This window comes from Aspergillus mulundensis (genome assembly GCF_003369625.1).
Source record: "Aspergillus mulundensis strain DSM 5745 chromosome Unknown scaffold_3, whole genome shotgun sequence".
Classification (NCBI taxonomy): domain Eukaryota; kingdom Fungi; phylum Ascomycota; class Eurotiomycetes; order Eurotiales; family Aspergillaceae; genus Aspergillus; species Aspergillus mulundensis.
In genome coordinates, this window is record NW_020797891.1 from 497,893 (window position 1) to 518,686 (window position 20,794).

Here is a 20,794-nt window from a genome sequence, read left to right on the forward strand (position 1 = left end):
TTTGTGAAAATCCTAAGGTGTTGGCGCCAACTCTTCAAAACGAATTTGAATGTTGTTTCAGTCCAAGCTTGTTGTTCCTACAGTGGACATACTCCATCTCGATGTCTACGTACTTGGAGAAGCTTTAAACGGGCAGATACGAAGGGTGTGCCAGGAATTCATCGTCATTCTGGATTGAACCCTGTGAGGCGGCTATACAATTGTACATGCACGCCCGGTAGCTCATAGCAGAGCACTTTCCGCCTACTAAGCTTTACTGTGCCCCTTTCCGCCTTCCTTTTTTATTATTGTTGTCTTTTTCACGTTGCCTCAATCACGGGGATGTCTCTTTTGCATCCCATAGGTACCATAGTATGTGATGCAGAGCGAGTCGCGAGCGTAAGACGGTAGGCCAGTGGATAATACTTTGGACCGGATGGCGGGGAGTAAGAGCCAGTACCTAATGAATGGGGCAAGATTAGAGCGCGGCCGACCTCGAGTCCGTCTTAGTAGCCTTGGAGGAGAACAGGGGCAGAGAAACACTTGAACATGTTACTAGGAAGCAAATCCGCTGACAGAAGGGACCGCGAACCAGGGGAGACGATGGTGGTGGGAAGGCGCGGCGCGAGCTGGAGTAAGAGAAGCTTGAGAGGCTTTGTACCTGCCCGGACGAGATTCACCTATTCTGAATGCATAGCAGACGCTCTTTGATTCTTTGCATTTCAAGTTGAAACAGGATTCTGGTGGGCGTGAGGGGAGACCGCTACCATACCTACCCTACCGGTATCTGGCCTTTTGTGAGACGGTAGTGAACGAACGAGTCGGGTTGAGTTTGACGCGGGCAGTTGTCACCGAGCCAGTTGGGCCATCACTGGGACACCAACCTTGGAATGGCATTCTGGCTCTGAGGATCCTGCATTTACTAGGTCGCATAATAGAACGAGTGAGAAGTGGACGGATGCGAGATTCGGTAGGCAGAGGGAAGAACGGCAAACTAGATCGGCGATGAGGATAGGGCGCAGCCGGAGATGGAATGGGTAGTCGTGAGAGTTGCCCAGCTCAGAGATGGCATTGGACTGGAACAGCGAGAGAAATTAGGAGAATGTGGGCTCTTCCATGAGCCACCGGCCGCGAAAATTCTTACCTGAACATGCTTCGCAATATGTGTTGGCTTGGAGCTCCAGTTGCCTTTTCAGTCTGAATATCGCGGGGATTGATGTCCGCCAGGAGTTTGTCCAAGTAAGTGCCCATGGTATTCTATCTTACCTTGAACGTGAAGCCGCGAGACAGCAGACCAGGGGTTTCGCAGTGAAACGCAGTACCGTAGCAGTGCTTTTTCTATAGAATCTTCCTTTCCCGACATCAAGATCTCTCATACCATAGCATCACATCACTGGCCCGAGCGTCGAGAGAGCGACAATGAATTCGATTTGGTGATACGGAGCTGCAATCGGTCGATCGAGACACGGACGGCGGCGGAAGAAGGGGGTCGCGGAGTTCTCAGAGCAGTGTGCGGATCAGGGGAGAGGGAGTCCTAACTGCAGTGGGAAAGAGGTTTCAGTGGAAGAAGCGACGCAGGAAGGGCTTTGAGCTTGAGTGCAGGGAGACTACCTAAGACTTGCAAATTGTCCTATGGATGGAACTGCTGTCTCCGCTCTGTGTCGGATGTCGAGATGCAGCCTGGGCTCTCCTCAAGCGCATATTCTCAGGCGCTAATCACATTAAGGTGAACCGCAGTTGGCATGGAATGGCTGTGGGTTTGCAAGCTTGTTGAGAAGAGGGAAATTGGAGTCATAATAAACGTTATAAAATAGTGAATCGCAGCAAGATTATTGAGAGAATGCCAAAGGTCTTGCAGGGCAAGGTGATCATGAACAATCTGACTAACATGAGCACAGTTAGCTTCCACTTATCATCCGTATGCAGGCGTCTTGTAGAAGTGACATAAGGTTATTAATCTCATGGGGCGGTGGTGTCTTTGGCCTGGGCCAGAGCAGACTCATTCACTGTGGATTGCAAATTCTGCCCCTCCTTCATCCTCTACTACTTTTGTACCTATACCGCGATGTTTGTCCGTAGCAATGTTCATCCCTTCTCAGTCCATTGACGTTTCTCTTTTATTATTGTTGTCTCATCGCCCTGTGAGCAGTTTGTTGAACATAACCATCTCTACGCCTCAATCTGTCTATCACCCGTCTTTGGAACGCCATCACAAACTACAAAACCATGGCACCAGAACAAACCATCAAGCCTCTTGAACCCATCCCCAACGGCAAAAAGAGCGTTTGTTTCGCCCTCTCCCGTCCCGAAAACAGCGCCCGATTCGCAAGCATGTGCGTCGAGGACGCCATCCGCATCCGCAGCCTCATGCAGGGCGTTTCGGCTGTCCTCTTCAAAGCCGATATCGAACTAGACGTTCGCACCAGGGACATTTCCAAGACGTTCCGTCGTTTCCAGGATTGGATTACGGTGATGGGGATGGATGAGGACGAGAGCAACCTCGAGAACGCACACATAACCAAGGCTGAGAATATAAATATGCGCATCAACCACCCACTGAACATCCTTTCCTCGAACAATACCCTCCTCAACGGCTGCCGCGTCTGGCTAAAGGCCCTGAAGACAGCGATGGAGGGTCTTGTCCGCAAACTCGGTGATCTCGAGTCTGGTGTACCGTTCGCTGCGCTCGAAGAAGCGATGTATCGCCAGCTTGAGTACGCCGTTGAAGCCATCGACAAGCTCGATACCCTCCCGTCCGTCGAAGAGATCAAGCTTTCGCGTCAGGCCGAAATAGAACATGAGGAGGAAGATGAGTACGTCGATTGCGAGGCGTACGCGGGTGCCACGGGTCTGGCTGCTGGTGGTTTTGCGGATATTGTGTGGGCCGAAGATGACCCTCACACGTTGGAGGATGAGGTTGTTGTCCTTGAGGAGGAGGATGATTGTGAGCATGTTATACTGGATCAGACGGTCTTGCTTTCGAGGGAGGATGCGGAGCATGTCATCTTGGACCAGACGGTTTTGCTTTCGAGGGAGGATGCGCATTTCGGGATCATGGATCAGACTGTTTTGCTCTCCAGGGAGGATGCGCTTTTTGATGTGATGGATCAGACGGTTTTGCTTTCACGCGAAGACTTTGAGGACGAGTGGGAGTCTGTTTAGAAATCCCCAGCCGGGCGCCCCTGTTTCTTCCACGATGCTACGAGGGATCATGGACCTTGAAGGTGAACAGCACTTGTTCCATGTAAAGGTTGAAACTTTGGGAGGAAAAAATGTTTGGGTGAAATTGGAATAATTGCTTGTTTTATCTGTTATGTACCTGTCTTTGCCTTTTGATGCTCAGCATCAAGGCTTTTGGTCTGACTTAGTAAAAAGCCTATGACTACTACATTGACTTCTCCTTGTAATGCACTGATGGCATTGTCTTTCCTAGCCTCCAGTGTACCTAACATTTTTTCTCCATTGGCCAACTCGTAACGTTTCTGGCTACTGATACTACTCTTTAGTCTATACCGAAGCCGATTATAATGCTAGTTCTCCTTTTTCTCGTTCAACGGTAGCCAAGCCTCAGGGTTCGAACTATTCGCGATCGAACGAAAATATATAATTTACACAGAGAAGAACGTTGCAGCAAACACGCCCCTTCGCACGATATGCGGGGACTCTTGGCTCCAGTAGCCACCAGCTCTTGACATACAAGAGATTAATACGGCAATAAGAACAGCTAAGCCTGTGTACCCCAGACGATCACATCGTCATGTATTGGTATAGATGGTTAAAGCGGCGCCTTATCTCGCCCAAGTGGGCGGCGGCGATAAGCTGATAAGATACCAGACGCATGTGCTTGTGATAAGCCACGGGCCGATAAGATAAGCACTCCTTATCGCTCCTACCGCGGGATCGATCGCTCTTTCCAAGGTTCTCTCTCCACTCACCAACCAAGATGTCGCCAACAAAAACAAAAACCAGACGCATCACTCAGGCCTGCGACTTCTGTCATCGAAGGGGTGTCAAGTGCAGACCAAAACCTTCGGAGTCTGGAATCACCGCGCCCGAAGGTACCTCGTGCTTGACCTGCGAAGAATACGGCCAGGAATGCACGCGGAAGCGCCAGCCAAAGAAGAGAGGGACGAAGCCGCGGGGTGAGAGCAAAACAATAGCACCTCCAGAACAGGACATTGCAAGAACATCCCTGGACCAATCTCTCCGCGAACCGAGCATTCAGCTTTCAAGATCCCCGTTACTCAATGGTATAGCCGGGAAGCCGCCGTCGGCTCTCGCAAATCGGCGGACAATCACAGAGCTGCTTGATGTTTATCTTGACAGCATTCATCCAAAGTGAGCGACCAGGAATCAATACCAAGGTGAGTACAAACTAATGGGGAACAGCTTCCCGTTATTCTGCGAGCGCGAGCTTTGGGTAGGTTGGAGAGACGGCACCTTCCCTCGAAACGATTCGGACTTTATGAGCTTGACGAGCCTCTGTGCCTTGAGCGCCCAGCACGTTCGCGATGGTGCCCTATTTAGCGATAACATCAAACCCACAGAGTGGAAGAACCTGCGAGAAGCGTACGTCGCTGAAGCGGTTCGCCTCGTCCCAGTCGATCTTGAGAACTCCGATCTGAATCTCGTCCGGTCGTATACATTCCTGGCGCTGCTCGGTGCACAAACTGGAAACCATGCGATGCTTCACAAGTATCTCAGTCTTTGCCACGGTGTATCCGCGCAGCTCAATCTCGATGATGAATCACGATGGTCACCTACAATTACCACGTGTGAGCAGGAAGTCCGCCGGCGGCTATGGTGGTCAATTTACCGGCTTGAAGTCCATACTGCCTGCGTGCTTGGGAACTTTGTTCGCACGTCTGAAAGCCGCTGTGGAGTTGGCTACCCAATTGGAGCTCATCATCCTGCTTTCATACCTGGACGGACTGGGAAATATGAAGACTGGTTTAACGGCTGGAATACGACGACTGATCTTTACAGGGTTCTTGAGCACGCGATTTCCGAGTTGCGAGCAAAACACCGGCAAAGCCACTCCATACTTGGTCCCAGTGACTCAAACCCCGTGGCTATTATGGCTCGCCTGTCAGAGATCCAACAGCGCCTACTTCCTCAGTTCGTCACGCCTGCCTCGCGATCAGGCGACAACGGACGTAATCGTTGCGGCTTCCAAGCTCCGAACATCATTTGCACGATTCATCTGGCGAGACTCTTGGCATGCGTTTTTGACGACGATGGTCCCGCTCTTGCATGCGGTGTCGCAGGTGATCTGCTCGCGAGCATTACGGCTATACCTCTCGAGTACATCCGTGCTGCGGGCTCCCCTCTAATCCAACAGTTGGCGGGTGTAGCACACATTTTGGTCGGACTCGCCAAGAAGCGTCCTCTAACAGGGCTTCAACTTTCGCAAATCGAAGACGTTGTTCATTCAGTCATTTGTTTACTTAGTGTTCTTGCCGGCCAGAGTCCTATAGCCTTCACTACTCGAGATCGTCTCACCAAGTTACTGTCCGATTTGCAAGAGGTAGTTGCACCACCTCGACCGGATTATGAGGTCCTCAATACTTCCACTACTCCGGGTGATATACAGACACTTTTCAACATGAATGTGCATCCGGACTTTGCGAATGAGCTTCTGACGGACTTTACGTGGCTCTACCCTCAACATTCATGACGCTACTATCGATCGAAAGCTGTTTCTTTAAGACCAACGCAACAGACTCACTATCGCCTATCTGGCCATCTTCGTGTTATGTACATTGTTGCTCTTTTGCTTGTTCGACCTCCATGCATAGTACTCTCCCCCAGTCATGATTGGATACTTCATTGGATTTTCATCGCTGACACACGTCGGAATAGCCTCTAGGAGCCTCCGTCGATCGAATCCGAAGAAGAACGGCGCCGAGTACCTCTCCTTCCCGCTCTTGTTGATGACGCGATGAACAGTCGACACGAAGAAGTCATTGGTTTGCCGCATGAAACAATCCGCGATATTGACGACAAATGATCCCGGAATTGGCTCCGCCTTGATCCAGTTGCCGTTCTTCCCTAGCACCTCGAGGCCGCCGCTCATATCCTGCGTCACGATCGTGAAACACTCTACGTCCGTATGGGCGCCGATACCGTTCTGATCCTCGACCGAGTGCTTTTGTTCCGGATAGTGCAGAATACGCATACCCGCTTCCGGTCGCTTGACGTACTCATCGAAAGCGTTTTCCGGGAGATGCAGAGCGAGGGCAAAAATCCGAGTCAATCGACGTGCCAACTTCAGGAGCTGTCCGTGGTATGCATAGAGGCCTTCTCTAAAGCCAGGCACGCCTGATGGCCATATACTGACGGTTGGCTCAGCATCCTCCGCTGCCTCTGGGTCCTCTCTTGGATCGTACGACCAGTTGAACGCCTCGCTCAAGTCTTACTCGTCAGCGACTTTTCCTATGAAACGTGGCCATCATACCTTGATGCTTCCACCCGTTCCGATTATAGCACTCCATCGGATGAAACCCTACGTACTCGTTCGGAACCAACCCAGTAAAAACCTCCATCTTCTTCTCCTCAGGAAGAGCAAAGAACCGCTTTGCCTGCTCGAACGTCCGCTCTGAGTACGATTCGTCGATTCCCTTACGGACCATGTTAGCATCGAAGTGCAGAGTACAAGACAACGTACATGATTGACAAGATAGAAGAATCCGATGTTCCGCGACGCCTCCCGAATCTCCTCCGCTACGGCCTTTCGGTCCTCAAGATTATCGCTCCATATTCTGCCCGCGTCGACGACCGGGATTTTCTCGAGAGTGGTTGAGATGTTGGAGTTGAACGAGAATGTGCTTCCGTTCATCAAGGTCACCGTCCTCGGCCCCTCGGGTACTTCGATTGTTGTGGTCTGGGACATTTCGACTTCTCGTTTAGTGCTTCTAAACCAAGGCACAATCGAACCCGGTGATCAGTGGCTGTTTCCTTTATACTCGAATACTTTGAATCTTTGACCGATTGGTATGGGTTGATTCAGCGGGGTAACGGTTGAACTGCAGCATCGAGGAATAACTCGCGATTATCCGTCCAGGTCGAGTGGTTATCAGCAGGTTCAACGGTTGATTACGCCTACTGCCTTCACCATTGGCCATTCTCAGCTTTATCCGTGCAAGCCAGCGAGATAAAGTGGACCCCGCTCCCCGCGCCATGATAGCTCAAGTTACTCCAACTCGGCTGAACTGCTGAATTTCAGAGTTATCGACCTGGATTGATCTTGTGTGATTGGTTTACGCAAGTCTCTACACTTTGCCGATTTGCAGCCCGCAATGTCCTTGATGGGGTTGCATATCTTCTGACCTAGGTAGACATCGCCATTGATAACAGCCGTTCATTCAGATATAATACGGAATTGGCATCTCTTTAACCCGATGTGTTAGAGCGATCCTCCCCAACCGACGTGCTATTATCTGCTACGTTTCGTCCTGCATCTCGAGTATCACGCCATTCGATATGGCGGCAAAATCGCCGTTCCTCTCTCGTCTTCTAAGACGACTCGAAGTCAATCGCGATACGGATGCTCAAGTGGATATATATGTGAACAAAGATACGCGGCCACTGCCCCCATCTCGACGACCCTACGGGCCGTGGCATTTTGTTGGCCTCTGGATGGTAACTGGATCATTTAACGTTGGGGGATGGACGACCGGATCGTCGTTGATTTCGCTTGGGCTTAATGTTTGGGTAAGTCGCTGCACAGCACCAAGTTCGCTAGCTGACCATCCAAGCAAGCCATGCTCGCCATCATAATCGCGCATACCTTCGTTGGATTCGTCTGCGTGGCGGGCGGACACCCCGGCGCGAAATGGCACATCGGCTTTCCTATCTGGATGAAGCAGAACTGGGGAATATGGGGGTATTTATTTCCTATGGTAGGTTGATCTTGAAGTTTGTCGGTGCGCGCTAATCTCGCTAGGCAATACGAGTGTTTCTCTCCTTCGTCTGGACAGCCACGAATACCTGGTACGGAAGCCAGTGCCTCAAGGTCCTTTTGACCTGCATCTGGCCTTCATTCCTAAATCTCGACGGCGACCTTGCAAACGGTGCGATGAAAGTGTACGATATGGTCGCCTTTGTGCTGTACTTCCTCCTCTGCCTCCCGCTGGCGTGGTTCAGTCCAGAAAACTACAAGAAACCATTCATGTTTGCATCCGTCACGGTCGCAACCACCGTCTTCGTCCTCCTCATCTGGTCAACCGTCCGAGCAGACGGAGGCGGTGCCCTTCTTCGCGATACCAGCAGCGTCTCCGGCATCGAGCCTGCAACCGGCAGCGCCCTCGGCTGGGCCTTCGTCTCCGCTATAACAGCCAACATCGGAAGCATCGCAACGCACATGTGGTCGCAGTCCGATTACACCCGCTACGCCCGGAAGCCCGGCGACCAAGTCCTTGCCCAAATCATCATGGTCCCGCTCGGTACAATCATCGTCGCCTGCATCGGAATCATCTGCACCTCCTGCGCCGCAACCCTCTACCCCCAGGAAGAAGGCCTCCTCTGGAACCCCTACGATTTCCTCGACGCAGTGCGCCGCAACGAAGATACCCGCGGCGCACGCGCCGCCGTAGCATTCGCCAGCATCGCATTCATGCTCTCGCAATTCGGCATGGTCGTGGCCTCGAACCTCGTCGTTGCAGGAATCGATCTCGCCGCTTTACTACCCCGCTACTTCACCATCCGCCGCGGCGGCTACTTCACCATCGTCTTCGCGTTCGTCCTGCAGCCCTGGTCGCTCCTGAACAGCGCAACGTCCTTCCTGACTGTCGTTGGCTCGTTCAACATTTTCCTGGGCCCGCTCATGGGCATCATGTTCGCGGATTATTTTCTCCTCCGCAAGACGACGATGAAGTTAACGCATATGTACGGCTCCACGCCGGCTAGTATATACTGGTACACGGGGGGATGGAACTGGCGTGCGGCTGTTGCGTGGGTATTTGGGACGTGGTATCTGGTTCCGGGTCTTGCGCAGAGGGCGATGGCCTCAGGGGAGGTTTGGGCGGGGTGGACGAGGCTGTATCAGCTGGCTTGGTTCCTGGGGTGTCTTGTTTCCGGCTTGGCTTATTTGGGGTTGGATTGGGTAGCTCCCATGCCCGGGAAGAGGAAGGTTGATGATGAGGATTACTTTGGGACGTTTGAGGAGCGGGATGAAATTCTGGGTGTTGATGTTGATGTGGCGGCAAAAGAAGGGGCTCTTCGGGAGAAGGGCGAAGTGACTATAGCCGAGAAAGGAGTTGGTGCATAACGATGAGTTTATCCATTATGATACCTCGAGATAGTAGAGAGCACCAAACAAAACAGTTAACCCTCCCATATCTTATCCAAAAGATCCCTGCACAGCTGATCCGCAACCCCATTCTCCTTGCGCGGGATATAAACATACCTCACGCTCCCCAACTCCCTCACCTCATCATCCAAACCCGACGCCCTCTCAATAAGATCCCGATTGCACACCTCCTTGCCCATCGCATTCCTCCACCCGTTATTCGCCCACCAATACACCCACTCGCTCATACACCCCACCGCATACCGACTATCCGAGAAAACCGTCACCCGGAACTAGGGCGAGGAATGCAGACCCTTGTAGCGCGCCAGCGCCTTCTCCAGCGCAAGGATGATTGCCGTGAGTTCGGCGCGTTGGCTAGTGGGCGTGGGTGTTGTGCCGCGTGGCAGAGAGCGCGTCCAGGAGCGGAATCGGCCCCATTTGTTCTTGTGCGCTGCGGCTGCGGCGCCGAAGGCGTTGGGTGCGCCGTTGTTGCGGCACCCGCCGTCGACGTAGAGGTTCATTATGTAGGGCATTTGGGATTGTTCGGTGGTGGTGGGATCGAGGTTGGAGTGTTGGGTCCGCAGGGAACTGCTGGATGGAAGGAGTCTACCTAAGTTAGCAAAGATCACGACCTGGAAGTAGCTCGGGGTAGCATACTCACGATCTTTGGCCCTCTCTGCGTCTGCGAGGATGATTCAGGAAATTCAGCAAAGCAGCGAGGACAGAGGGTGCTGGGGGCCTGCGATTGTCAGGTAAACGCTCTGCTGCGGGGTCACGTGCGCTCTCTTCCCTTTCTTCACTGACAGTCACCCATGAGGCCATTCAATCTCAGCGGGATTCCTTTCCCACTTTACAAGGAATATGCAGCGATGAGGCGTTCTGGAATACCGTGTTGTTCAGATCATGTTTTCATCCTTACAGAGGAACACGGATAACGGGCGTTTCGCTGAGCGGGCGTCGTAAGCGCAATGGACCACTCCAGGTACTTGAATATCTACATATTCAAGGGCTAAAGAGCCGGCTCATTTGGACCCCGGAGGCTACTTAGTATAGGTATGCGTCGGTCGAGACCGCAGTGCCGAGAGCTGTCCGCCTGACATCTGCGAACTTGGAATCAAGGCCTTTCTCGCGCGCTGTCACTCAGCTGACCCTGACAAAAAAACAGAAACCTTAGACAGCCTTCCCATGATACATATCAGGCCTGAGTTCTCGTCGTAATTCCTGGGTCGTTATGCGAGGCCAACATGCAGCAATACACAAGTCAAGGCTGGACATGCAACTCAATTATCGCACCTGCAACCCCCGAATCTACTCGTATGTACGACACCATCCAGTCAAAGAGCCTAGCGACATCCGTCACCTCCAGAATCGTATTCATGAGCCAAACCCACAGGTCATGAACATCATGATCAACTTGCGCGGCCTCAGTGGTCAAGCAGCCGGTGCATGCCCTGCGGCCCTGACCTTCGTTCCCACCGTGCTGCCGATCTCAATCGTCGCCAGATACTCCCTACATCAATGACGCTCTCAAGCAATATGATCAAACAGATGATTCGTTGGTTTGCATGGGCATATGTCTTTTGTAGACCGCGAGAACAGCCTCGGTCTTCAAAGAACCTGAAGGACTTCGATTCGAGACGAATCCCTCGACGCCAGACGAAGAAGGCCCTCTGGATCCAGTCAAGCATGAAGAAATAAAGCGGTCTCTTCAGACTTGCAGCTTCCGCTCCTCAGCTTGAGCAATTGTCAAAGGAGCGGGAGTTGCTGCTCGCCTGCCCAGGGTGGCTTATTGTTCCTGGTGGTACAGGTGCCTGGCTATCTTCGTACATCCGGAGACAGCGAGGGCGCTGGTCAAGATCTGAGAGGGAACGACAAGCATCCTGTCATTCTTTCTTCGCATTCCGTGCCTGAAGGATTCGATGACAAGCCGAAAACATCTAAACCGATCTTTAAGAGTGGAATGAGGCGTCCAAAGCGATGTTGCCGCGGATTCTATTTGCCGAGTGAGGACAGGTCCAGACCGGGAGGAAGAGCGGCGAGAACGAAGCCCAGGGCCTCGACGATGACTTGTCAATTGACTGATATCAAGCAAAGAACTGATTGGAGAATTAGGGCAGATCACAGCTGTCATTGGCGAGGTGGAGAGCCCAAGAATTCGACCTCCAACGCGGATTCTTTTCCGTGCGCCCGAGGTCGGTCTGCTCAGGGTTTTCATCTTTGCTACCCGATCATTTCTGACTCACTGTTCTCTCAAACATAGCAATTAAAGTCGTCAGTTTCCGTAATTACGTGACTGCTTTGGCTCTACACTTCTAATCTTAACATGTTCGCCAGCCCTGAAGCTGCACCCGACCCACCAAATGAGCTTAAATGAACGCGAGAAGAACAATGGAGCCGATGAGGAGCGGGCCGTCGAATGTCCCGTGGATGAGTTTAGCCGATTCTCTGGCAGCAGGAAGATTGTCATGACGGTTGTTATCTCATGGACTGGACTGCTGTCTCCGATGGCAAGCACTTCAGTGCTGTCGGCCATTCCCAACGTCGCCGCCACATACAATACTTCCGGCTCGATGATCGGGCTGAGCAATGCCTTGTATCTGGTCTTCATGGCCTTGAGTCCGTGCTTCTGGGGTCCGTGGTGTCAAACAATCGGGCGACGGATGGTATGAATTTCCTAGCAAATCTTGAGCCCGTTACTGACTGTCCGACCAGTCGTGCCTCGCTAGCACTCTGATCTTCCTAGGCGCGTCAGTTGGAACCGCTTTGAGCCCGAACATTGGCGCATTCATGGTGTTTCGCATGCTGACTGCATTTGTTGGCACGGCGATCCTGGTTATCGGGCCTGCTGTGATTCGGGATCTGTACCCTCCGCTCGAGCGAGCGACCGGGATCGCATGGTTTTACACTGGCACTCTTGTTGGTCCGACAATTGGTCCTCTCCTTGCCGGTGCGATTGTGACTTATACGACGTGGCGTGTGATCTTCTGGCTGCAGACCGGGCTCGCGGCGGTATCGTTGGTCGGCATCTTCTTTTTGTTGCCCGAGACCCTGAGTGAAACCGCACCTCGGCCGCTCAAGGGCTTGAGCCGGAAAGGGAAGATCAGAGTATTGCTTACGATGACCAACCCTTGGCGGGTTATAGCCCCGTTCAAGCGTCCGAGTCTGGTGGTCACAGCTATCGCCAGCGGATCGCTCGTCTGGAACCAGTACGGTCTCCTGACTCCCATCCGATATGTCTTAAATCCAAGATTCCATCTCGAAAGCCCGCTGCAGTCAGGCCTCCTCTACCTAGCCCCTGGATGCGGATATATCCTGGGCACGTTCTTCGGTGGTCGATGGGCGGACTACATCGCTCGCAAGTGGTACGACAAGAGGGGGGAAGTCTTTGTGCCTGAAGACCGACTGTACGCTGCGGTTCCGTTCCTGGGAATCGTGATTCCGATCTGTATGCTCATCTATGGGTGGTCAGTAGACAAGGAATTCGGCGGGCTCGCGCTGCCTGTGCTCTTCATGTTCTTCCAAGGCGTATCTCAGCTCTTCTGCTTCCCTAGTCTCAACACGTATTGTCTCGACGTCGTTCCGGATAGGAGTGCGGAGCTCATCGCAGGGAATTTCTTCATTCGATATATCTTCGGTGCCGTTGCCTCTGCCACTTCCATTCCTGCTGCGGAGTCCATCGGTGTTGGGTGGTTCAGCACCATCTCGGCTCTGCTTCTGGTCGTCGGGGGCACGGGTATCTTCGTCGTTGCTCGCTGGGGCAAGGCGAAGTCAGTTGATGCATAAAGCCGAAGACAGGGAGGACCAGATAGGGTAGGTATGTGGATTTGACGCCCATCGGACCGAAGCCAGTGCCTGAGACGTGGGATTGGTTGTGGATTTCGCTATCAGCATTTTCAACTCCGCGGAGCAGGCAAGGCTGTCAAAAAATGGCCGAAAAGCTACTGCGTTAGGGTTAGAATGGGACGAGACCCTGCATGAGTGGAGGAAAACACTGTTGAGCAGCTCGACTCGTCGAATGAGAGCGGACGTGGATGAGGTCTTCAAGTCTTCTTCCTCATCGCCGACAGGGACACCGCGAGGAAGGCGCCATGCAGCAGCCTGCTCTGGGGCATTCACCAGCTCGAACTTCCTCTTCTACTTCGGCTTTTCCTCCAATATCTGCTCCATCATTTGCTTTCAGATCTTAACAGCTTTCTCACCATGTTCCCCCAGCTCCTGTATATGCTATGGGCAATTGCCTTCCACCTCCCCCTTGCCGCGTCGCAATCCAATGCCACAGCCCAGGATCCTCACACGGATCCCTTCTACCAACCTCCGCCTGGCTTCGAGACATCACCGCCAGGCACCATCTTCCGCGAGCGCGTGATCGCTACCTCCTTCTTTGGCATCGTCCCTGACCCCGTGGAAGCACACCAACTGCTCTACCGTACCACCGCCATCAATGGGTCTGCCATCACTTCGGTCACGACCGTCTTCAAGCCCGCTCGCCCTCTGACCGATCGATTCGTCTCCTTCCATACCGCATACGACAGTGCGTCCGTCACCTGCGATCCCAGCTACCAGTACCAGCTCGGCGTCGTCCAGACCGATCTCATTTCCACTTTCGAGTTCCTCTTCCTACAGCGACACCTCCTACACGGGTACATCGTATCTGCTCCAGATCACGAAGGTCCTGATGCCGCTCTCGGTGCCGGTCGCTTGGCAGGAATGGCGGTGCTAGACAGCATGCGTGCGGTTATCAACTATAACAAGACTATTGGGTTCTCGACTTCTCGTCCCGCCATCGCAGCAACAGGATACTCTGGCGGAGCAATTGCAACAGGCTGGGCTGCGTCTCTTCATTCCTTCTACGCTCCGGAGCTGAACGTGTTCGCATGGGTTATGGGAGGAACACCCAGCAACTTGACCGGTACATTCTATTACCTCGATGGCAAGATGTACAGCGGCTTCATTCCCGCAGCGATTGACGGACTCTCTAAGCCTAGCGCGTACGGTCCCCAGCTCCTACCCATCATGGATGCTATCGCCACCGAGCAAGGCAAACTGCTTCTGAACTACGCCAATACACACTGCGTTCCAGCGGACCTGGGCCACTGGCCCAACAAGTCCATGTTGTCCACCGACGTTCAGATCCTCGGACCCGACCTCCTCCTTGAACCGACCGTTCATTCCGTCCTGGGCGAGAACCTTCTAGGTGCACACCCCGAAGACACCCCGATTGCCCCGGTTCTTGTTTATCACGGCCTGAAGGACGAAATCATTCCATATGAAAATGTTCCCATAATGGTCGACGCGTGGTGCAACGCAGGTGCCACTGTCCACTTCACAACATACGTGAACGGAGGCCACGCGAGGACTCTGCTCGGCAGTCTAACAGACACCGCCGAGTACATTGACAGTGCATTCAACGGCTCGCTTTCGTGGGGCTGCTCGTCGCAATTCAAACGGATGGTTCTGCGACCTGATGGGATGGAAGAGGAACTTGAGCCTGAGTATCGTCGGCTCATGGGGAAGTTGGATCATGCGGATGAGGTTACGGATCAGTGCGACGTTTAGTTGTTGTACTGGTTTCTTATCAAAAATATCATCAGCGCAGTTGCAGAAAATCGACCATCGGACTGTTATGTTAACGAGGTTGAAAAGATGAGTATCATACCATTATTCAAGTCTCCCACCCTTCCAAGGGCAGATATGGCAAATAGATATTGTTTAGTGTGTCCGTTCCGTTGTACGCCGAAAATGAGCCGACGCGTAAATCTCCAGTACATAATTCTTGATGGTTAGATTCCTTTGCCTATAGCGTCATGATCGATAGAGATCATCAAGACGCTCTGTTTAAAGATGCTTGGTTTTAATCATCTCTACTACCAATGAAGCTACAGGCGAACGTCGATGATCTTTACTAAAAGTGAAGCTACAGACAAAGGAATTTAACCAAGAAGAAAGGTTGACTATTCCAAACCTGTTTCAGCAAGCGGCCGTCTGGCTCGCATTAAGGTCGCATGCTCCAGGCAGCAGGGATGGATGGATGAGACTGACTTCACCCCCGTATGGCTACCCTAGATAGCATCCAAAGTAACCGAGCGAACTATGCATTGCCAAGTCGACGACGATGCGCATTGGCTGAGATGCGGGCGTAGGCTGATTCCCGACGAGGGCAATGCGGACACATGGATCGGATGTGAGGCTGCGTCACTCCTCCCTTGATCGCTAGCAGTGCGTTACGTCAGTAATCGAACCAGCCGAGGGCATTTCAGGCGGCCGAATCACGAATACGAACTTCACGGTGCCGAGGCGGAGATTAGGGAGCGCTCTGGGGTGAGCCCATCGTCGACAACGAGTACGTGAATATGAGCTAAACGATGTACATCAAGTGGTCAATCAGATTCCGTGGACGGCCTCCTAGCGAAGATGTTACGCACGCTGTTTGCGGGATGGATATATTATTCTTGGTTTCACTTGGTAGCTTGCTGCAAAGTGAAATCCTCTAGAAGTGCCCGCCCTCTACATACGTCGATTGCCATTGAGGATAGTATCCAAAATACCACCCATTGAGAGCATTGAATTGTTAATGGACGTTATTTTAGTCTTCCAGATCAAGAACACATGGAACTGTGGATTGAAGGAATGGTGGCATGCTATTGCTTTGAAATTTGTGCGTGTGTGGTTGCGCCCGCCGTTTCGCCAGTGGAGGTATGGATGGATATAGAATCACCCATTCCCATCTGGAGGTCTCCTGAATCCGCGAACTAGAAGATGAAGCCCGAGAATACATGCAGAGACATAAGGGATTGATCATTTATGCAAGGCACACGGTCGGGTGCGGGTGCAATTGAGTCTCGCGAATGCAGAAGCGCTGGTCCAGCAGTGAAAGAACCCTAATTGCGGCGACCAGCCAGCGGAATAGCCCGTATAAGCCGGGTTCGATCTCAAGTGCACCCCTTACTATCAGTAATCCGAATCCGAATCAGAGTCAGACTCATCCAGTATCTCCTGACACAACTCATCCGCCCTAAAGTTCTCGGACCTCGGAATCCAGATATACTCGACATCCCCCTCATCGCGCAAATCGTCATCAAGGCTCGACGCGCGTCTGAGCAAATCCTGATTCGCGACCGGGTTCCCCATCGAGTTCTTCCAGCCGTTGTTGGACCACTTGTAAATCCACTCGCTCATGCAGTTGACCGCGTACCTCGAGTCCGAGTAGATAGTGACGCTAAGATAGGGGTCCGAGGCGAGGTTTCTGTAGCGCCGCAGTGCCTCTTCAAGCGCGATGATTATCGCCGTTATCTCGGCGCGCTGGCTTGTAGGAGACGGAGACTCGGTGCTGGGGAGTTTGCGGGTGTAGGAAAGTGTCCTGTGTCTTGTTTTGAAGACTGCGGCGGCGGCGCCTTTGGCGTTCGTGTAGCCGTTGTTGCGGCATCCGCCGTCGGTGTAGATTTTCATGGTGTAGACCATGGTGACTGGATGATGGTGGGTGGTGGTTGAATGCGGCGGATGTATTGTGCAGACGTGTAAAGCTCACTGCGCTCGCCTTTACTTTTGCCCAGGGAGCATAGAAGATGGAGTGTGAGTGTCAGATTCGATGGGGAGGGAAAGCCTTTTATACAACGTTCTGGGGGCGTGACAATGAGCCAGTCCGCCATCAGCGTCGCGGGGGTTGGCGGGGATGGTTGCCCGACATGCGGGTGTCATGGTAGGGGAGTTGATTGGAAATTGCGATTTGGACGGTGGGCGATCACATGAACCTTAGAGGCATGGCAATTTGCAATTGGTTGGACTTGTCGTACAAGGCGCTCTCATTCATCGGGTGTACAGGGTTCTCCCTGCAAAGGATCGAGTCGACTGGCAATCAATTCAAATAGGTAGGTGCTCTCCGAGCCTGGCTGGCCACTGGAAACGCTTCGACTCGGTCACGTTGCATAATCGATCCCCCGTCCGCAGGGCGACGGGGTTGATCCCAGCTCGTTCATGTTTGATCTAGAGAGACCTACCGGGTGCGTATTCCTGCGAACGATATCAAGGGCAACGGTTTATTGTGGACGCATGGTACCCACCAATTGCTTTGCCCAGAACGGAGTACCCCAACTTCATCATTTCGAATTCAGAATGAAATAAAAGAATGGATAGCATTTGTAATGCCGGCGCAGCACTCGAACCTGCAGCTCTTCTGCGTAGCGACATATGCCCCGGGGTCAGAGGTGTGTGACCATTTCGCCATACTAGCCTGAATGGTTGACTGGGAAAAGCAGCAAACCGGCGATCCATTGATGATTCAAATTCAACTACCTAAGGAATATGGAATGTGAATGTTTTCTTCTGGCGGATAATGCTCCGACGTCATTTTCAGGATTTCCACTTGCGGCCATTCGTTACCGCTGTCGGGTGTCGGTAACCATCAATGGCCTTGTGGTGCTGAATAGGATCTCAATTGCGGCAATCTACACGAAGCCTAGGTTTCTAGAGGTCCTGCGTGACGCTGCCAGGTGCAGATAGGTTGTGGTGGTGCATTAACAAGATATGGGATAGTTGGGAGTATAAGTTCAAGGGTTGCTTCCAGTTCTCTATTCAAGATTAGGGCCAATGACCGGCAATATCGCTCATCCTAAAGATATGTCCAGCCAGTGCATCTGGCCCTGGCCTTTGTTAATCCAACGCCGAATCTGGGCTTCCTCAATCAGGCAAATAGTCCCATTACTGCGCATCACACAGGATCCAGCGTTGGAGGTTATACAGCAATCCTTGGAGTTGTGAAATGTCATTGCGGGTTCTGTAAGGAAATAGGTTGAAGCAGATTGACTGCCAATATGGGATAATACAGCATTGAAATCGAAATTATGGTTTTTATTTCGAATAGACTTACAACAAAACCACACAAAGGCCGGGCTTGTGACACCTTTTCTCAAGTCCGGCGTTTTGTCTTTTCCCAGATGTTTATGAAGCTACAAAGAGAGTAGTGCGACCTAATCTTTCTCTCACTAGATATAAACATAGGCTTAAACCCGGCCGAAAGCCACCTCCAACCAACCACTAGTTCATCCTGCGGGTGAGACCAAAGCAATTCCCCCATCCAACTATTCTCATTCCATCGTCATACCAAACCACAAGCATGGCTTCATACAACAACACTTTCACCAGAGCAAACGGCGACCGCTCAGACTCCCAATGACACTTCAGATGACGCTTGAAGACTCGGTGCGCGAAAATGACAGGAGGAGGGCTGCCAACAGACCTTCGACGACAGCGAACGCCACCCGCCCACTCGCCCAAATGACGCTTGGAGAAATGGTGCGCGCCCAGAGGACCATGCGGGGAAGACTAGAGACGGCTGAGAGAACGGCCGCGAGTCACCCAACTGAGGCCCGACGCGATGGTGCTGGAAGAGCACATGTTACAGGAACTTCGGGAGAGGGTCAGGACGATGCCTACCGACGTACCTTCGTCCGGCGAGAACTGGAACCGCTCCTAAGTGCAATGGAGCTCGGGTTCATGATGGAGGGACTGGGAGTTATGGAAAAGGGACGGGAAAGGCCAGAACAGAGGCTGCAAACGGACCGGGCTTTTTCCACAGAGCACTGGGAGGACGTACTCCCCCAATGGCGCCCACAGAAAGACTCTTGCGAGATGATCTTTACAAAAAGGTGGAGCCCGCCATAGCAGCACAAAAGGACCCCAAAATCAACCGCGACGAGATGGTTGTACTGGTAAAGCAAAGGCGTGTTGAGAAGGGTGGAAGGCACCTTCGTCCACGACTGGTTGAATTCCTTTTCTCGAGCTCTCTTAATATATTTGATTGGACCTGGCTGTATAACAGTCAGTCGGATACACTGAAAATGCCGAATTAAAAGTGGTATTCAGAGTTTACTACCTATCGCCTCTTAATACGGTGAGACAGTATATTGAACATATTGATATTTTCAATGGATATTGTAACAAAGTACATATTCTAGGTATAATTCCAGAATATACTTCATTTTTGCTGTGTTTGCGTTTAAAATCATATTCCAAAAGTAATAACACGACAAGAAAAAGGGCCTTGTGATATCTTTTCCCCTCACTAACCGCAGTTGCCGTCACCCAAACAGTCATAAAGCGACAAACAGAGTACTCCTAATCTTTGTCCTACCAGATATAAAAATGACCATCACCCCCGCCCAAAGCCAAATCCTCCAACTAATCATCAGGTCATTGATGCCCAATCCACTTCCTCCATCCAGTCATTATACCATCACTCCATCGTCCTACCATACCACAACCATGGCTCCAACCAAGAAGTCTACTTCCAAAGCCGACGCTTCCTCCTCTGCAGCAAACAGTCCCTCTTCCTCCGCAACAAACAACCACTCCTCTGCCATCACCACCAACACCTCCACCACAGAAGTATCCAACACCAATATCAACAGCAACAGCTCCGGCCCAACTCCAACCGCAGCCAGCCGCTCTTCCTCTGGAGCACTCGACCACATCAGGGAGAATGCCGAACGACTGCGTGAGAGACTCGCGGAGGGATCGAGCATCCGGGGAGAACCCGACCCCTTGGACTCGGATCTCGAACAAATGCGTATAACATTGATGGCGGAGCTGAAGCCGGACCGCCCACTCTCACCAGTGACCCTTGACGAAAGGGCTATGGTGTCTGCCATCCAGATGAGGATTGAAGCCAACCCAAATCACCGGCTTACACTCGACGCGGCGGAGATGCGCGCTATGGCAAAGACGATTGAGTCGCTTCAAGGTCGCAGGCCTGTCCTAGAGTGGCTGTTTGAACGGCCTTGAGCTACTTCATTCGTCTAGAGACGCAGATCAAGGCTGTTTGAAAGGAGCTTTTCACCGGAGGTTTTACATTTGGGGTGATGCTGCTTGAGTACCGACCTATGTCTGTTGCTACTATCTTATTTAGTCTTTCTCCTATCTCAATCAAGACAATTTCGTTTATTTGTCTCCAGTTTCAAATGGTATAGGTGGTATAAGTATATGGAGTAGTTCAAGCAATGTGTAACACATGTTTTACCTTCTCAGCACTCACACCGGCCCGCATTCCATATGAACCTGTGTTGTCGTAAAGCCTTACTGGAGGTTGTCCCCCGCCTGCATGATTGCATTATTTACACTTTAGGATTGTGAGGACTCAGCCAGTCTTCTTAATTCCACACGACCCAGAGGCACTATACAAGGTCTCTGAGACCTTGCTGACTGCTACTTTAACATATACTCGGCTATGGACGTCACAAGAATCTGACTATTATTACGCAGCCTTAATCGATATATACTACGTAACTTGTAAAGACATTGCCTTCTACGCAGTCGCTTCAATCTCAAGACTCCAATCGAATCCCACGCCCTTCAGACAAAGCGTGATGTATTATGATTGGCTTACAACGTTGACGAGTACTGAGACAACAGTCTAAGTTGTCGAGGATCACTGCCCGTGGTCACGTGACCCGGGTGCTTGGCGCTCCCGAATATTTTTATGTTTTGTAGCCACCACCTAGCTTAGATAGTTAGTTAGTTAATTTATTTACTTTA

At 51.9% G+C, this 20,794-nt stretch overlaps 10 protein-coding genes across 10 annotated transcripts; 7 read left to right on the plus strand and 3 right to left on the minus strand.

The window, feature by feature from the left end:
- Positions 1–2,205: 2,205 nt before the first annotated feature.
- On the plus strand, positions 2,206–3,141 carry DSM5745_03954 (uncharacterized protein; the record flags this gene model as incomplete). The annotated part of the gene is made up of 1 exon (XM_026745970.1): positions 2,206–3,141. The coding sequence occupies one exon, from the start codon at positions 2,206–2,208 to the stop codon at positions 3,139–3,141; it is 936 nt and encodes a 311-aa protein (XP_026604966.1).
- A 781-nt stretch (positions 3,142–3,922) lies between these two features.
- On the plus strand, positions 3,923–5,656 carry DSM5745_03955 (uncharacterized protein; the record flags this gene model as incomplete). The annotated part of the gene is made up of 2 exons (XM_026745971.1): positions 3,923–4,317; positions 4,369–5,656. The coding sequence occupies 2 exons, from the start codon at positions 3,923–3,925 to the stop codon at positions 5,654–5,656; spliced, it is 1,683 nt and encodes a 560-aa protein (XP_026604967.1).
- Positions 5,657–5,713: 57 nt separating this feature from the next.
- DSM5745_03956 (isopenicillin N synthase family dioxygenase) lies at positions 5,714–6,871 on the minus strand (the record flags this gene model as incomplete). Its single annotated transcript, XM_026745972.1, has 3 exons — positions 5,714–6,393; positions 6,437–6,599; positions 6,647–6,871. The coding sequence occupies 3 exons, from the start codon at positions 6,869–6,871 to the stop codon at positions 5,714–5,716; spliced, it is 1,068 nt and encodes a 355-aa protein (XP_026604968.1).
- Positions 6,872–7,461: 590 nt separating this feature from the next.
- Positions 7,462–9,247, plus strand: DSM5745_03957 (nucleobase cation symporter-1 family protein; the record flags this gene model as incomplete). Its single annotated transcript, XM_026745973.1, has 3 exons — positions 7,462–7,692; positions 7,737–7,880; positions 7,925–9,247. 3 exons carry the CDS (start codon positions 7,462–7,464, stop codon positions 9,245–9,247), a joined length of 1,698 nt encoding a protein of 565 aa, XP_026604969.1.
- Positions 9,248–9,561: 314 nt separating this feature from the next.
- On the minus strand, positions 9,562–10,090 carry DSM5745_03958 (uncharacterized protein; the record flags this gene model as incomplete). The annotated part of the gene is made up of 2 exons (XM_026745974.1): positions 9,562–9,874; positions 9,930–10,090. 2 exons carry the CDS (start codon positions 10,088–10,090, stop codon positions 9,562–9,564), a joined length of 474 nt encoding a protein of 157 aa, XP_026604970.1.
- Positions 10,091–11,628: 1,538 nt separating this feature from the next.
- Positions 11,629–13,051, plus strand: DSM5745_03959 (putative MFS transporter; the record flags this gene model as incomplete). The annotated part of the gene is made up of 2 exons (XM_026745975.1): positions 11,629–11,931; positions 11,981–13,051. The coding sequence occupies 2 exons, from the start codon at positions 11,629–11,631 to the stop codon at positions 13,049–13,051; spliced, it is 1,374 nt and encodes a 457-aa protein (XP_026604971.1).
- A 417-nt stretch (positions 13,052–13,468) lies between these two features.
- On the plus strand, positions 13,469–14,824 carry DSM5745_03960 (uncharacterized protein; the record flags this gene model as incomplete). Its single annotated transcript, XM_026745976.1, has 1 exon — positions 13,469–14,824. The coding sequence occupies one exon, from the start codon at positions 13,469–13,471 to the stop codon at positions 14,822–14,824; it is 1,356 nt and encodes a 451-aa protein (XP_026604972.1).
- A 1,392-nt stretch (positions 14,825–16,216) lies between these two features.
- Positions 16,217–16,726, minus strand: DSM5745_03961 (RNase H; the record flags this gene model as incomplete). The annotated part of the gene is made up of 1 exon (XM_026745977.1): positions 16,217–16,726. One exon carries the CDS (start codon positions 16,724–16,726, stop codon positions 16,217–16,219), a length of 510 nt encoding a protein of 169 aa, XP_026604973.1.
- A 1,707-nt stretch (positions 16,727–18,433) lies between these two features.
- On the plus strand, positions 18,434–18,925 carry DSM5745_03962 (uncharacterized protein; the record flags this gene model as incomplete). Its single annotated transcript, XM_026745978.1, has 1 exon — positions 18,434–18,925. The coding sequence occupies one exon, from the start codon at positions 18,434–18,436 to the stop codon at positions 18,923–18,925; it is 492 nt and encodes a 163-aa protein (XP_026604974.1).
- Positions 18,926–19,525: 600 nt separating this feature from the next.
- Positions 19,526–20,044, plus strand: DSM5745_03963 (uncharacterized protein; the record flags this gene model as incomplete). The annotated part of the gene is made up of 1 exon (XM_026745979.1): positions 19,526–20,044. The coding sequence occupies one exon, from the start codon at positions 19,526–19,528 to the stop codon at positions 20,042–20,044; it is 519 nt and encodes a 172-aa protein (XP_026604975.1).
- Between the last annotated feature and the right edge of the window lie 750 nt (positions 20,045–20,794).